The following is a 16,480-nucleotide window of genomic DNA, read 5'->3' as shown; positions in this document are numbered from 1 at the left end:
CATAAGACAAACATGCTCTCCTTGCTGGCCATCTTTAGAGCTGATTTTATAGACACGTGTTAAGCAAAAAGGTCTAGAAAGGCACACAAAAATGTTGCCATGAATTTGGCCTAGGAAGTGAGATTAGGTTAGAGGGTAAGTGTGGGTAACTGTGACTTTCTTATATGTATTTGAATATAATATTACTTAACTTAATTTTTCATTTTAGATGTAATGTATTCATGTTTGTATTAACAGATACGATTTTTCTTTTTGACAAAATAGAGAGCTGTAGTACACATGGATGAACGGCGAGAAGAGCAAATTGTGCAGCTGCTGAATTCTGTCCAAGCTAAGAATGATAAAGATTCAGAAGCACAGATATCCTGGTTTGCTCCTGAGGATCATGGGTAAAATAAAAAAAAAAATGTTCTCATAAAGAATAGCAAAGAGAGCGGGCGGTGGTGGCGCACGCCTTTAATCCCAGCACTCGGGAGGCAGAGCCAGGCGGATTTCTGTGAGTTCGAGGCCAGCCTGGGCTACCAAGTGAGTCCCAGGAAAGGCTCAAAGCTACACAGAGAAACCCTGTCTCGAAAAACAAAACAAAACAAAAACAAAAAAAAAAAAAGGTTTGCTATTAATATTAAAGAATAGCAAAGAGTAAAAAATTTTGTTATAGCATTGGCTAGACAAAGCAAAACCAAAAAAAGACAAAGCTATCATCTTTAGTCTTTTCACTAAGTTAAATTTAGTCTTCAAGAGTCTTTTTAAGTGTGGCGCGATAGATTTGAAGAAAGAAAACATTTATTTTATTTTTTTGCGACTGGATTTTTTCTGTGTGGCCCTGGCTGTCTGGAACTCACTCTGTAGACCAGGGTAGCCTTGAACTCAGAGATTGCCTGCCTCTTCCTCCTGAGTGCTGGGATTAAAGGTGTGTGCCACTACACCTGACTCTATAGGAAAGGAAAATTTCAGATAGCATATTTCATAAATGTCAGGAGTGGGTATTTGGTGTGAGATATTGTTACTTGTGTTTCCTACTTGTCATTTTCTGTTCCCATATGGGGCAGGTGTATATAAAGTTAAACTGCTGCTGTTTCAGAAGGTTGCAAAAACCATATTATTTATAAGGAAAATTAGAAGTATTTTGGGGACTGAGCAATGTAGGTTTCCATTTACATCTCAGAAAGGACAGCAGGCAGAAAAAAGTCGTAAAATAAACCAAATCCTTGACACGAAAAGCAAAACAGTAGAAATGACTGCAAAGGATGAATGATAATTGTGTGGGTTTTAATTTAAGTACCTCAGGGAATTAATTTTCTGGTGATAATTCATGTAAAAATAGGGAAAAGTCTGAATGTGTTATAAGAATCTAAGCATATATCATAATTGCATTGTATTGCTTTAGTGTTGGAGATTTTGAAGTGTTTGGAGAATATAATGCCTTGTTTTGTTCCAGGCCCTGATTAGCTCTTCATCTGGTCCTTTTGCTCTTTGTTGTGTGCTTATAGGTATGGTACTGAAGTGTCTAAGGAGAAAAAAATTAACTCAGAGAAGAAGTTGGACAACCAGGAAAAGAAATCGCTGAACCAAGAAAAAAAGACATTTAGGATCACAGACAAATCATACATTGACAGAGATTCTGAGTACTTATTGCAAGAAAATGAGCCAAATGTAGGCTTAGACCAGCAATTATTGGAAGATTTACAAAAGAAAAAAACGGACCCTCGGTATATAGAGATGCAGGTAATAGAAAGCAAATGGAGAATCAGTCATTCTCATCCCTCCCTTGAGAGAAGTGTGTAGCTCGAAATCTAATAGATCTTTTAATAAAAAACCTGGAGCCAAATATTGAGGTTAATGCTGAAAGATCAGAGAGACAAAGGAACAAACCACAGCCACCTCTTTCCTCTAGGACTCCTCAGCCTGAAAAGGCTTTAGCTGAAAAAAGCCTCAGCTGCCAGAGCTCCAGCCGAAAAGGGCTGTTTCCTGTCTCCTCAGGCCTTACCTACCTTTTCCACCCAGCCATATCACTTCCTTCTTAGTGCTGGGATTAAAGGCGTGTGATCCCTAAGTGGTTTGCCACCACTGCCTGGCTCTGTTTCTCTCCTAAGACTGAGGGTGGATTTGAACTCAGAGATCCAGAAGGATCTCCACCTCCTGAGTGCTAGGATTAAATGTGTGTGTCACCACTGCCTGACATCTGTGTTTAGTGTAGTGGCTTGTTATGTTCTCTGATCTTCAGGCAAATTTTATTAGGGTACACAATATATCACCACAGAAGTGGGTTTATGGTTGAAAGTTAAGTGCTTGGTACGGTTGAGTGTGATTACTCAATAAGACACCTCTGTGGGAGGACTTTCTTTGGTGGCAGAGAAAAGCGGGGTGGAAATTCCATACAACCTATGGTGTTGTATCTTATTCACAGATGCATATGTGTTGAGAATGCTAATGCCATTGGGAACCCATTTTTGTAGGCCAGTCTAGTGACAAATCCTGAATCCAAACAAATAGAATTGTGAAGTTTCTTTCAGCTTGGAACTCCTTCCTTTTATAGATGATAAAATTTAAGTTTTCAAAAGCTAGCTGATCCATTTTATATTTACCAGCATTTAAGTGTACTGCTGCAACGAGACTAAGGTTGTACGAATTATTATTTGTGTAGGACAAACTATTTAAAATCCCTCCCTTCAGTCAAAATGTAAAACTGTATGATTTATGGGTGTTCTAGATGTAGATGTGATAAAATCTTCAAATGTGCATACATACATATTTAGAGAAATATCAAGGGTATTCTGGGGTCCATATCTTATAAATATGTATTGCTGTTTTTGAGAAGGCACACTGTCAAATCTGTGAGAAAGTATTAACCCATTGGCTGCATTGATCAAAGGTTGACTTTCCTATTAGAATAGGTTAGCTGAGGTTATCCAGGGTCCAAATTGCGTAGCTGTTTGATGCCCATGAAGAGCAATATTATTTGAACACTGGTGAGACTTAACGAGGTGAATTAATTCAGAATCTTTTGGCTGAAAGAACTTTTACATTATGAACAAAAATCGGTTACTGTCTCTCTCTGCTTCTATAAGGCACAAAATTCAGATGGGTGACTGTTCTAGCCTAAAAAAATAATCTTCCTCTTTCCCAGTCACTAATAAATGTTACAGTACATATGATATATTAATTTCTATTAAAATTTAGTTATATTTAAAATTCAGCTTTTTAGTTGGTGGCGGGGGGTGGGGGGGCGCAGATATGTACATATGGAAGCCAGAGGTGTCAGTCCTTAGAAATCACCCACCTTGGATGTTTTGTTTTTTGAAAAAGGGTCTCCCACTCTTTTGGAGTTCATCAAGTAATCTAGGTTGGCTGGTCAGTAAGCCCAGTGATCTGCCTGTTCTTGCTTCCCTAATGCTAACACACCACAGCTGGCTTCTTGTTGGTTTTGGGGATTAAACTCAGGTCTTCATGCTGGCAAGGCAAGCACTTTATCAGTATTGGAGTATTTCTCAATATTTATCAATAGGAGAAATCTTCCTGTTCTAAAAAATGTCGTGAAGATTTATTATTTATTAGAGAGAAAGAGAGAGAGAGTGTGTGTGCGTGCTTATGTGGTGGTGGAGGAAGCAGCAGCAAAGGTGGTGTAGTTAATGTGCTTGTGAGTGCAGGTGCCCATGGAGGCTAAAAGAGGGCATTGTATTCTCTTGAGTTGGAGTGACAGGTAGCTAGCTGGTCAACAATCTGGGTGCTTCAAACCGAATTTAGGTCCTCTGGAAGAGCAAGAAGCTTTCTTAATAGCTGAGTCATCTTTCAAACCTTACCCCTAAAAACCAGTTTAATACTTCTTGGTGATGCAGTGTGTGTGTGTGTGTGTGTGTGTGTGTGTGTGTGTGTGTGTGTGTGTGTGTGTTGTATACAGGCATGCATTTGCAGAGGACAGATGTGATGGACATTGGATTTCTTCTTCTGTCTTAATTTCTGAAACAGGGTTTCTGAATCTGAATTACATTCATCGAAAGGGACTGTGCATTATAGTTTGCAAGGCAGTGTAATAGTTTATACATTAGGGTGACATTTGATGATATTGTGTATTAGTATTTTTTGATATTATGAAATAACTTTTAAGTAATTAAAAGCTGTAAAAGAAATTTTTAAGAAATGTGTAGTGACTTTATAACTTCTAACCCTAAGCTCATGTTAATCCAATACATTGACTGTCCTATTTATGGTACTGAAAAAAAAAATAACCTTACCACAAGTGTGGTAATAATGTCCTTGATTACTTAGAACAGTTCCAGTTTTAATTTGCATGTTTTAATACTAGTTTTTAAATTAAAAGTTGTTTTTCAATAAGAAGGATGTTAAAACTGCCTTGTTTCTATACTGCTGAAGATTTTTTTCATGTTACAGGATGTATCTAATTGAATATAAATTCTAGTACTTCTTAGTATGAGTATAGGGTTCCAGAATAGTTTTGAAAATTCACAAGAAAATTCACATCAATCAAATAATTTGTTCTTTTTGATATTCCACTTACTATTACCAAATTGTAAATTTATCAAGCTCTTTGTATTAAAAACTGTTACATATATATATATATATAAAGACTTATCAGTGAACTCTGTGGCAACCCTATGAAATAAAACCCATGAGGTGTTGATGCCCAGAAATTGACTAATAAAAATTACAATTCTGAAATGAAATACTAAATTTTCTATAATCATTGGATCTGCTCCAGCGCCTATTGCATTAGTAAACAGTGTATGAATAGGGGAAAGAATGATGTAGAAATCATCTATGATGACCATATAGGATAGAAAGAGAATAAAGTGATACAAGAATTTATAGGTTGTTACTATATTACTAGGTGATGGGTCATGTAGCATTTTCTAACCTTGAAGTAAATGTAAAACTAACCTCTAGTAAATATTTTGTAATTAATTTTGTTTAAGTCATGGTATTTCATATACACTATAAATAATGAAAATATTTGTCTAACACTTTTACCTATAATCTATTCTGATTATAATTTGATGATGTTTATTTTGAGAATGGTTTTTGTTTAAATTTCAGTGTTTCAGAAAAAAGCTGCCTTCATATGGAATGCAAAAGGTAAAAAATGCTTTGTGCTTTTGAATTTGATTTGTACAAAAGTTAGCCATATTTTTTAAAAGAAGCTCCACATTGAGAAAAAATAAAAGTTATTGAACTTTCTCCTCTAAGGAAGTTAACTGAATGCTTTAGAATTCTTAAAAAGATACGAAGCAGTTTTCTGATATTTTTTCCAAAGACTGTTAAATTCTTGAGTTTAAAAAGTAGAATTTCCATATGTGTGTCTGGAAGATTGTGTTGCTCTTAGCTCAAGCCCAAGCACTTGAATTAAATTGAGGAACTACCAAGAATAGTGTTTTAATGGATTGGTCCCATTTCATCACACACCTCCTACGTAGAATAGCACAGTCCTTTATCTGGCTCTGTCCTCCCAACCTTATTTCTTTTTCTTTGCTTTTCATAGCACTTATTGCCACCTGACTTCTCTGTGTGTCCCCTCCTAGTCTAATGTAAGTTCCTGAGTTCAGGGTCTCTTTAGTTTATTCTGTATCTCTTAACTTGGAACAACACCTGCTGATATTATTGGCAACCAGGAATTACTGGTTAAATGAATGAATTACATTCCAGTACTGAGCATAGTCCTCAGTGTCTGTGAGGATTTTATTTGGGTACCACAACCCTCAGATGTTCAAGTACTTTATATAAAATTGTGTTATATTTTCTTATAAGCTATATATGTTCTTCTGTATAGTTTAAATCGTCTCTAGATTACCCACAATACCTCTATATGTAAATGCAGTATAGTTATGCACTGTATTGTTTAGGGAATTATGACAAGTTCAGTATAGGTATAATAGCTTCTTCAAAAACTTTTCATCTGTGTTTTAGTTCTGCAGATACAGAAGCCGTGGGGTTTGAGGATCAAATGTTTACAACTGTTTTAGTGTTTAAACTTGAAACATGTTCTCATGATATACATTGTTAGACTAGATAGGAAAAATTTAAATGTACGTTTTATATTAGAATATCTAACATTCTTAAAGTAGTAGGGTGATGGTTTTGTTAATACAGTGAATTGTTAGTATGAACAGTATTAGTATGTACCTAAAAATTTTAAAATGTTATTTCTTCTAAGATTTTCCTAGATACATAATTTTTTATTTAATTTGTCTTTACTTACCTTCAGTTGGAGAGAACTTTAAATATTTTTTTGAGACTTAAGTCAGTATGTGCTGTTCTTCACTTACTTTCTCTTTTGAACTAGGAGCTGGTAAATTTAATCAATAACCATCAGGTAACAGTAGTAAGTGGTGAAACCGGCTGTGGCAAAACCACTCAGGTCACGCAGTTCATCTTGGATGACTACATTGAGAGAGGAAAAGGCTCTGCCTGCAGAATCGTGTGTACGCAACCAAGAAGAATTAGTGCTATTTCAGTAAGTACACTCTCACTTGTGAACATTCTCTCTCTCTCCTCTAAGGAATTGTGATTGAACTTAATGGCTTTTAAGGTTTGCAATGATTCTTTATTATACTTAGGAATTGTTCTTAGGAGAGCAGATGCTTAATTGGCAAATACTTGATAATGAATACTTAAAGAATGGCTGACGTCTCCTTCATCAATAGTAGATGCTCACGAACTCAAATTAGTTCCAATACAAATCTAAAAACTGAAAAGCCAATAAAATGTTTTTAGAATTGACGAGATGCTGAAACAGTCTTCTTTAAAGCTGCTTTAATTTTTACCATTAGGCTTACTCAGTGTTCATTCAGTGGTCTGTTCCTCAGCGTTTAAAGACATGAATAGTGGTGAAATGGGAAGCCTTGTTTTTTATTTGAAGCTATAGTTCTATTGACCGAGTTTTGAATGAAGCTCCTCAGAGGAAACATTAACGTGAAAATAAAACATTGTTTCAGATGTCTCTTTTGTTGTCCTAGTGGTTTCGGATAGATAATCTGTTAGGCCAACATTGCAGGAAGTGATAGAAGTCAGCAGTGATTATAATTAAATTTCACTTCAGCTTTTGAAAACAACCAGCTAAGGACCAGGAGTTAGACACCAGTCTCAGCTACACATAAAAGAACGATAAATAGAAGAATAAATAGAAATTATCAATGTGTTCTTCATTTCAAATTACAATTTTCAAGTTTGGACTGCGGTCTCCAACTATTGTAGATAATTCTAAAAGAAAGTAGTTAGTCAGAGAATCTCATGAAAAGATGTTTTGGAAATAGTGATGAACTGAGAAAGAATTTGGTCTTAAAGGTCTTTCTACAGATAAATGAGAAATAAAAAAGAAGCTGGTAGTATACCATGCTCAAAGAAAACACCACATGGTCTTAGGTATGTCAGACATTACTAAGGGTCTAGTTTCTAACCTCATTTCAAAATCAAATACTTTTTAATTTTTATAATAATTAATTTTTCCGAGACAGGGTTTCTCACTCTGTAGACCAGGCTGGCCTCAAACTCACAGAGATCCGCCTGCCTCTGCCTCCCGAGTGCTGGGATTAAAGGTGTGTGCGCCACCGTTGCCTGGCCTCAAATACGTTTTAACAACTTCAGATTTTCATGACAGTTAAGTGCATTTGTCTGAAGAAATTTGTATTTTATTTACCACTGTGTTTTCAATTAAAGGTTGCTGAGAGAGTAGCCGCAGAAAGGGCCGAGTCTTGTGGCAATGGTAATAGCACTGGATACCAGATTCGTCTCCAGAGGTAAACACTGTTCACTTTGGTTCTCTTTTTGTATACAGGTAGATTTTTAGTGAAACGTTGGATGAGTTTTTTTCCCCCCTCTTTTATGTTGATTCTTGTTATTAGAATTGACACTTTACATATTTTAAATTACATTTGTTTGTGTGTGTGTGTGTGTGTGTTTGTGTGTGTGTGTGTGTGTGTGTGTGTGTGTATGTGAGAGAGAGATGACAACTTGCAGGAGTCAGTTCTATCTTCCATATAGATCTTGGGGATTGAACTAGGGTCCACAGGCTTGAAGGCAAGGTCCACAGGCCTTTTCATGAGTTATTGAAGGACAAGCGAACAGAATTAATTGAGAAGTAAAGAACCTGTTCCTTGTAGGTGGTAGAAGATTAGAAAATGAGCTCCCCTAGAATTAATGTTTAAAGCAGTTTCAGTATTAGTTGGCTTGCTATCATAAACTCATGTCTGAACCCTGAAAGTACCATTTTAAACATGAGCTTTCACATTAAGGAATGATTAGAAATAGTGTTTTAATAGTGGATCGTTATTCCAGTTAAATGAACTGGTGTCTTACACCTTTTGATACCACTTGTCTACCGTTTGATAGATTCTATTTATTGCTATGTATGTCATTAACTCTATTATCTTTCTCTGCTGAATTTCTTTGGTCCTTTCCTAGGACTCAAATTGCTTGATCTGTTTAAATGCAGAGAATTCTGTTTACCAAACTAGAAACTTAGGGTCCATAAGTTCATTCAGTCTTTGAATGTTAAAGGTTATATCTGTAAAAAAGAAAAAATTTTAATATCAAAGTAAACTTAAGGGTAGTATTTCCTATTACTTCATCGTGGTAGATGTTGTTATAACTAAAAAATAAATATAAAGATTTTTCTCAAACTTTTGTGGTACTCAGTACTTTCTTAGAGAAGAAAACCAAGAATTAATAACTTGTATCTTTGTTCACAGTCGGTTGCCAAGGAAACAGGGTTCTATCTTATATTGCACAACAGGAATCATTCTTCAGTGGCTCCAGTCAGACTCGTGAGTATTTTTCAGTAAAGAAATAAAAAGTATTAGCAAGGAACTGAGTATGCTAGCTTAAGCTTGTAACCCCAGCATTTGAGAGATGAAAGCAGGAGGCTGAGAAATTCAAGTCCGGCCTTGGCTGTGGGAGACTTTCTCACCCCTCCCCAAAGTTACATAAACACAGACACTTCACGCATAGCCAAAGGTGTAAGTATTAAACAGGACTGTGTTGTTAAAAGGGTTGTTTTCAGTTTTCAGCTCAGTTACACATTTCACACTTGTCTTCTAGGCGTTTGTCCAGTGTTAGCCATATTGTGCTTGATGAAATTCATGAAAGGAACCTACAGTCAGATGTTTTAATGACTGTTATTAAAGATCTTCTCAATTTTCGATCTGACCTGAAAGTAATACTGATGAGTGCAACGTTGAATGCTGAGAAATTTTCAGAATATTTTGGTGAGTAAAATTTGATAATTATGCTAGAACAGGTATCAGAAAACCAGTAAATTTAACTTCAAAGCAATATACACACACACACACACACACACACACACACACACACACACACAGAGTACTGGATATAATAAAATTGAATATCTACTAATTTATTGTATTTTAACTGTGTTTTCTAGTTTCCTAGATAAAAGGCTCAAGCCTGTTTCCTGTTTTTTTAAATGGTAGCATCATTTCTCTTCCACTATGCAGATAGCTAGTTTCTTAGTGTTATCACCAGACAGTGAGATAGCATCATTGAAATCAAACCACAGGAATGAAAATTTTTTATAACCTTTTTTTTTTTTTTTTTTTCTGTGCATGCAGATCTTCTGTAGCATTTATGTACTGCCACAGGCTAGGTTGACAGTTTGCTAATGATATCAGTGCTCACTTAGCGATTTCAGTGTGCTGGGTAGTAGTTAGAAGTCTGTCTTCACTATTTCTTGTAAAATGTACTGATATTGCTTCAGTTTTGTAAATGACAGTGCAGCCTCAGAACTGTTAAATAACTTATCCAAGGTTGTATAATTAACAGGGATTATCATTGCATAATTAGCAAAGATTCTGAAACTAGATTTGACTGCTTGGAAAAGTATATTCTGTAGAATAACTCTTCAGTGTCTTTCCTCCTTATAATAATAACAAATATTTGGGGGAAGGACAAGAAATTGAAATATGGTATCAGCATACTTAATTATTTTTAGTTTTTAAAAATGCCTGTAAAATACATCCCAGTTCATTCTTCTTAGCATTATGATATAGTTGGGGAAGGTATTGTCTTTCTGATTGTTAATAAGGCACCTAGACTTGATATGAATAACTCAGTTTTATGCAGGTGAGATACACTGCAGGGATAGTAGCTCAGGCCCTCTGACCTCTGGTGCTGCTTGGTGTTTGTTTATTGTGTGCTTGATTTGCTTGTTATGGGAGACAAATAGCACTTCAGTGGCAGAGATAATCTGTTAGTAAGCTTAATATGGAAACAGTTTAATAGTTAATTCGTTCCTGTTTTAACTTTCTATAAACCCCCGTTCTCTGTGCCACAAAGAATAATGCTTTTTTATCTAGTTTGTCAGTAACACTAGGACTCATCAGTTTTCAGTCTTGGGTAATAGATTTTTTTAAATATATTTTGAGTTAAACCTAAAATGCCTCTGTTTAGTATTCAATGTTATTTTTTAGAATTATGAGCACTTTATACAGCTTGTAGAAGTAAAATATCTATTAAAACTAGATTTTTTTCTTTCTTTTTTTTTAAATCGAGTGGGAAAAGTAGAGGATGTAGTGCAGAACTGTTCCTTGGGTTAAGAATATTGTACTTTCTTAGTTTTAATATGTTGATTTTTAATTTTGAACATTGAATACAAAGTCATGATTATATTTTTATCTACCATTATAGGTAACTGTCCAATGATACATATACCTGGTTTTACTTTTCCAGTTGTGGAATATCTTTTGGAAGATATCATTGAAAAAATAAGGTAAACATTAGGCAGTAAAATCAGTTAAAAAATACTAATATATCACTTTTCTCATGTCAGATTTATTCTTATAATTCATCATTGACAGAATCCTCCTAAATCCATTTATCATGGATTACTAAACTTGGCTGCAAATGAAAATAACTTGATTTCTTAAAAAATCCAGAATTGTCCTTCATCCTCTATTTTACGTAATGATATTTCCAAGTATGGTTAGGTAGCCAGGAACTGGTGTTTTTAGAGATTCTTGGGCACAAGGTCTGGTTATCTGTCTGCACTGCCTGACCCTCTCTCCTGTTCTCCAGTCTGGTTCCATTCTTTTCTAGCTTCTATTGCTGCCCGCCTTTTAAACAAGGCTTCCTACTACAGTTCTTGTGCTTGTCCCAGGTGGTTTGTTGTTTGTTTCTTTTAAACAGGATCTTACTAGATAGCTTTGGCTAGCCTGGTCACCATGTGGACCAGGCTAGCCTTGAACTCAGATTGTCTTGCCTTTACCTCTTCAGTGCTGGGATTAAAGGTATCTAATACCATGCCCGACTATTTCCAGCTTTTAATATTTCGTTGTATAATCTTGTCTGTTTGTCTGACCATAGTTTTATCTTTTCTCTTGTCTGAATACTGTAGCTTCGAGACTATAGTACTTCTAAACTCTAAATCAGTTCTTTAACCAGGAGCGAACCCAGAAGACACCTTACATCCAGAGTTTTCAAGCCAAAACCATTGTCTTACATTTGTTTACTGCCAGCTTTCCACCAGCACAAGGAAAACAAACAATGTGTCTTGCCAAGTATATCTTATGCCTAATGATAGTCGTCTTCCTAGTCTTCTAGACTGTAAATCTGAAAGGATAGTCTTTATCAAGCTGTATGGCAATAACTTACTCTGTGTGCTGAATGACACATTTTGTACCTCCTCCCTGACACAGCCAGCTTTTGTGAGCCTTACCCTGATGTCTTCTCATTCTTCTGTACAAGTGGTTTACTGTCAGCTCTGTTGGACTTTCATATGGGTGTTAGGATACTTTCTACTTGCTCTTCACAAATCTTATCATGTGAATTCTTCCTCCCCCCAAGAGACATCTTTGCACTTGAAACTTCTCTGAAAAAGTCTGAGTAGGTTGTATACCAGAGTGCCTCCACTAGTGTACCTTTCATTGCCTCTCAGTACTGACTGAGAACCAGTACCAGCCTTGAAGCTGCCAGCAGTGTCCTTTAGCAAGCTGAACAAAATTGTATGTGTTCATTAATGCGAAAAGGCGAGGAAGAGGAAAGCCCAGGCTCCCGAATGCTTATTCAGCCCACAGCCCTTTACCGTTGGGCTCTCTTTAGTATTATTTCCTTGTGACGTCTCCTGTAGTTTATGGAATGTACTACTCCTGTCAGCCACTCGAGGCCTCTCTTCATGACCTTTTATTTTAGTATGTGCTACTTCTTTCATGTCCCATTTGACACCTTCTTTGTAATTTTATCTGTAAACCCCTAAGTAGGAAAAATCCCAATTTCCTTGTATCTCCCACTTTATAACACTTACGTTCGCTGTCATAACTATAGTGTGTATTTGCCCCTTGCAGAAGATTTTTAAGTTTTTAAAGTCAAGGATTTTGTCTTACTCACCTTGGTAACTTGTACATCACAGTGCCTAGCTTATAATACACACATGAATAAATAAGCAGATGACAGATGTAGAAACATTTGTAAATTTTTTGAAGACTTTATATAGCCCACTTGTTAATTAAAACTAAAATTGATAGTGGGAAGAAAGAGCAAAGATCTACAGTTTATTTTACATGGAGAGAAGTCAGCTAAATCTTGGCTAGACATTTATTTAACACATACATTAAACCTGTACTTTTCATTAAAGAAAAAGGGAAGACTTGGTGTATGTACACCCTTTCATTTTGTGTCTTGACGGGGTAAAGCTGTCTGGGAAGTAATTTGTAAGAAATGAGATGCCATATTGTGAGTAGATTAGACTGATCAGGGAAATAGTGAAAGTTGATAGGAAGGAAGGAGAGTATATTCTAGAGGGAGAAAGGAATGTTCTAAAGGAGAGACAGAACAGAGTGGTCTGTGTTTCGATTTTATAGTCAGCCATAAACTTTTTATGCATTTAATTCTACTTTCAATTCCTTGCTCTCTACTTACTTTCTTTTTCTTTTTAGGTATCTTCTTTTTTTTTTTTTTTTTTTTTTAAATTCAATGTTTATGAATGCTCTTATCTAAATGTTTGCCTTTATGCCAGAAGAGGGCATCAGATCCTACTCTAGATGGTTGTGAGCCACCTTGTGGTTGCTGGGACTTGAACTCAGGACCTCTGGAAGAGCAGCCAGTGTTCTTAACCGCTGAGCCAGCCATCTCTCCAGCCCGCTGTCTACTTTCTATCATGCTTATTTAGCACCTACTTTGTAAGATAATACACAACAAACAGCTTGACAATGTTAAAATGATGAAGTATTGGCAATCTACATTTCATAATGAATTGCTTTCTTACGCTTGCTGGAAGACAGCAAAAGATGGAGGAACTCTAGGAAAGGGGACTGGTGTAACAAGAAGAAGGTTTTCATGCAGTCCCCATCCCCTGCCTAGCTTCAGGATGTGGGGAGCTGAAGGAGGATGATCTTTTGGGTAGAAATTTTTGTCAGAAATCCCGGCTGCCTCCCTCCTTGAGAAGGAAGCACAGCAGGAGGAAAATTGGAGGAAAGAAATACAATGGCTAGGTGAAGAATAAGACAGGATGTGGAGGGTTGTGACTGTACTGTGAGTGACTACGGGGTAGTTGAAGCTTACCTCTGATTGTTTGACGTCACTGGAAAGGGAACCAGCTCTCTGCTTATGCTTCTAGTCAGTATCTTTGTCAGTCTCATGTTCCCATACCTCAAGTTGGCGCCTTTTATGTATTAAAGACTTAGGGAGACTCTGGCCAATGGTACTGAATAGGAAAGATGATTTCCACATTTTGGTATTTACTATATGCCAGGCACATAATAACTTTTTAGATTCTTGTGCTAGTAATATGGTAAGAATATGGACTGTGCGAGTGTGTGACTAAAGCCTGGAAGGTTAATACCTTCTGCAAGACCACAACTAGTTAGTGGTGGAGCAGTGACATGATTTCCATCTGACTCCACTCACCCTCCCCATTCCATCTAGATGCTATCCTCTGAACTCTGAGAGCCTTTGGGGTTAAAGTAGCTTCACTTTTCCTTTGCCTCTTTCCACCCTTTGTTTCTCAGAGCTCACAATACAAGTGAATAATTCTTGGACACATGTACTTCCTCTGTTTTGAAAACTCACCATAGCACCATGGTGTCACTTTAGCATGAGTCAGGACACATACAACGTAAATGCTACTTCTGGGGCTCCCCTTCACTGTAACTGTGACAGCAGAACTGTGCAGTTTCTAGGATGAATCTGATACTCCTGGAGTTACTAATTCAAATCCTTGGGTTGAAATCATACTGCTAACATTTAGGAGTCTTATTTTATAGGCTCTACAAGGGATCTTATGTGCAGTTTGGTTTGGAAAAACTTTCAAAGTAAGTCCAAGTTACTCTCTTAAGCCGTCATTAAGTCTTACTTTGGACCTTGTATTAAAAAAAATTATTTTGGAGCAAACTTAAAATTGAAGATAAAAGTTAACTCAGAAATCATTTTTCTTTTTTTTTGTTTTTTGAGACAGGGTTTCTCTGTGTAGCTTTGTGCCTTTCCTGGAACTTGCTTTGGAGACCAGGCTGGCCTCGAACTCACAGAGATCTGCCTGGCTCTGCCTCTGCCTCCCGAGTGCTGGGATTAAAGGCGTGCGTCACCACTGCCCAGCTCAGAAATCATTTCTCATTTAGATTGTTTAGATGGCATATAGATCTCATATGCTTTAGTAGGGAGTACTTTTTATCTTAAATGTGAAGTTTTAGATATTAACACTTAAAGTAAGTTAATATTTTGGGCAGGATTTGCTGGAAAGTATAGTGAAGATACCCTTTAGAATCTGGCTTGAAATCTCCAATGTAAAAAATCAGGTATACTTAAAGCCATACTGTTTGAAATGTGGGAAGATACATAATACTTTTTTATTTTAGATACGTTCCAGAACAAAAAGAACGTAGATCCCAGTTCAAGAGGGGTTTCATGCAGGGTCATGTAAATAGACAAGAAAAAGAAGAAAAAGAGGCAATCTATAAAGAACGCTGGCCAGTTTATATAAAGGAGCTGCGGACAAGGTAAGTGTGTACTTGAGGCGAGAACACAGTGATTGGATGTCTGAACTGAGAATGTACTTGAAGGGAGAGAATCTCATTCCAGCTCAACATACTGATTTGGCTTACCTGTTATTTACCATCCCAGTAGTTTTAATTTTCTCATATCTATAGATTGTTTGGTTATATGCAGACTGAGTTAACTTTAAGGTTTTATAGGTGATTAAGCCACAGAAAACTTACCAAGCATTTCATGACTTTCTGTGTAATCTTGGTAGATACTCTGCAAGTACCGTAGATGTTTTGGAAAGGATGGATGATGATAAAGTTGATCTGAATTTGATTGCTGCCCTTATTCGATACATTGTTTTGGAAGAAGAGGTTAGTTTTGTTTAGTTTTTCTTCAAGTAATGCAGTTTTTAATTTTATTAACATATCAAAGCCATGAAAAACTCACTTTCCTAAATGCTTTTTGAGAAGTGGTCTGGAAGGAAATCTCAAAATACCATATTTAGGCATTTAACTTATATAAAGAAAAGACTAAACAAATTATCTCTGGATTTTAAATCTTGAGTTTTTAATGGGCTCTGTATTCATTTAAATAGTAACTAAAATTCAAAGCTACTTTATTTTTAGTGAGGATTTAGTGTGCATAGAATTGATTGTCAGTAATTATTGATGTTGTGATTATTGATGTGGTCGTTTTAATAGTGATTTCCTGTCTATATAGGATGGTGCAATACTGGTCTTTCTACCAGGCTGGGACAATATCAGCACTTTACATGATCTCTTGATGTCACAAGTGATGTTTAAATCAGGTATTAAATAAATGTATTATAATTCCAAGATTGCTGCTTGAATTCATGTAGTATGTGTTATCCTCTCTTCCTTTTTAATTTGAAGAAATAGTTACTAATGGTGCTATATTAGTATATGATTTTGACAGTCTAAGGCCTGTTGGGTTTTTTTACTTTGAGTTGAATGTTTTCTAGAAGTTCTGAGTCATAAAAGATGGGACACACATTGTGAAGCTTTTTAGGTTTTTGGTTTGGTTTGGTTTTTCAAGACAGGGTTTCTCTGTGTAGTTTTGGTCCTCGATCTCGCTCTGTAGACCAGGCTGGCCTCCAACTCACAGAGATCTGCCTGGCTCTGCCTCCCAAGTACTGGGATTAAAGGCATGTGCCACGAACACCCGGCTTGTGAAGCTTTTAGTTTTATGAGAGTATTATTTTACCCCTTCTCTGAACTTCCTTAGTAAGATTGAGCTTTAAAATTAAAATATTAGTATTTAGGGACTTGCAATTTTCCCCCCTCTCATTGGAGGTTTTATTAATAGTCCAGATGGAGTTAATGGCCTTTTATGGATGTGATTTAGAAAGATGACTCCCACCACCGAGAATTCTAAGAATTTGGGCAGGGGCTCAGTGGTTAAGAATGCTTGCTGCTCTTCCAGAGGATCTGAGTTCAGTTCCCACCACTCTACATCAGGTGGCTGACAGCTGCCTGTAACTCCAGTTCCAGGGCACCCAGCTTAGTCTTCTGGCCTTCACAGG

General features: G+C 36.5%; 1 protein-coding gene across 1 annotated transcript in view; it reads left to right on the top strand.

Moving 5' to 3' along the window:
- Window positions 1–16,480, top strand: part of Dhx36 (DEAH-box helicase 36) — a 43,470-nt gene that overhangs the window by 2,944 nt on the left and 24,046 nt on the right. Inside the window, exons 2-12 of the mRNA XM_059265413.1 lie at window positions 265–389; window positions 1,491–1,725; window positions 5,053–5,091; window positions 6,296–6,466; window positions 7,669–7,748; window positions 8,700–8,774; window positions 9,049–9,215; window positions 10,654–10,735; window positions 14,811–14,951; window positions 15,206–15,308; window positions 15,658–15,745. Coding sequence (XP_059121396.1) covers window positions 265–389; window positions 1,491–1,725; window positions 5,053–5,091; window positions 6,296–6,466; window positions 7,669–7,748; window positions 8,700–8,774; window positions 9,049–9,215; window positions 10,654–10,735; window positions 14,811–14,951; window positions 15,206–15,308; window positions 15,658–15,745 — 1,306 coding nt within the window. The remainder of the gene's footprint in view (window positions 1–264; window positions 390–1,490; window positions 1,726–5,052; window positions 5,092–6,295; window positions 6,467–7,668; window positions 7,749–8,699; window positions 8,775–9,048; window positions 9,216–10,653; window positions 10,736–14,810; window positions 14,952–15,205; window positions 15,309–15,657; window positions 15,746–16,480) is intronic.

Source organism: Peromyscus eremicus, chromosome 6, assembly GCF_949786415.1.
Source record: "Peromyscus eremicus chromosome 6, PerEre_H2_v1, whole genome shotgun sequence".
Classification (NCBI taxonomy): domain Eukaryota; kingdom Metazoa; phylum Chordata; class Mammalia; order Rodentia; family Cricetidae; genus Peromyscus; species Peromyscus eremicus.
This window is presented reverse-complemented; position numbering and strand designations above follow the sequence as displayed.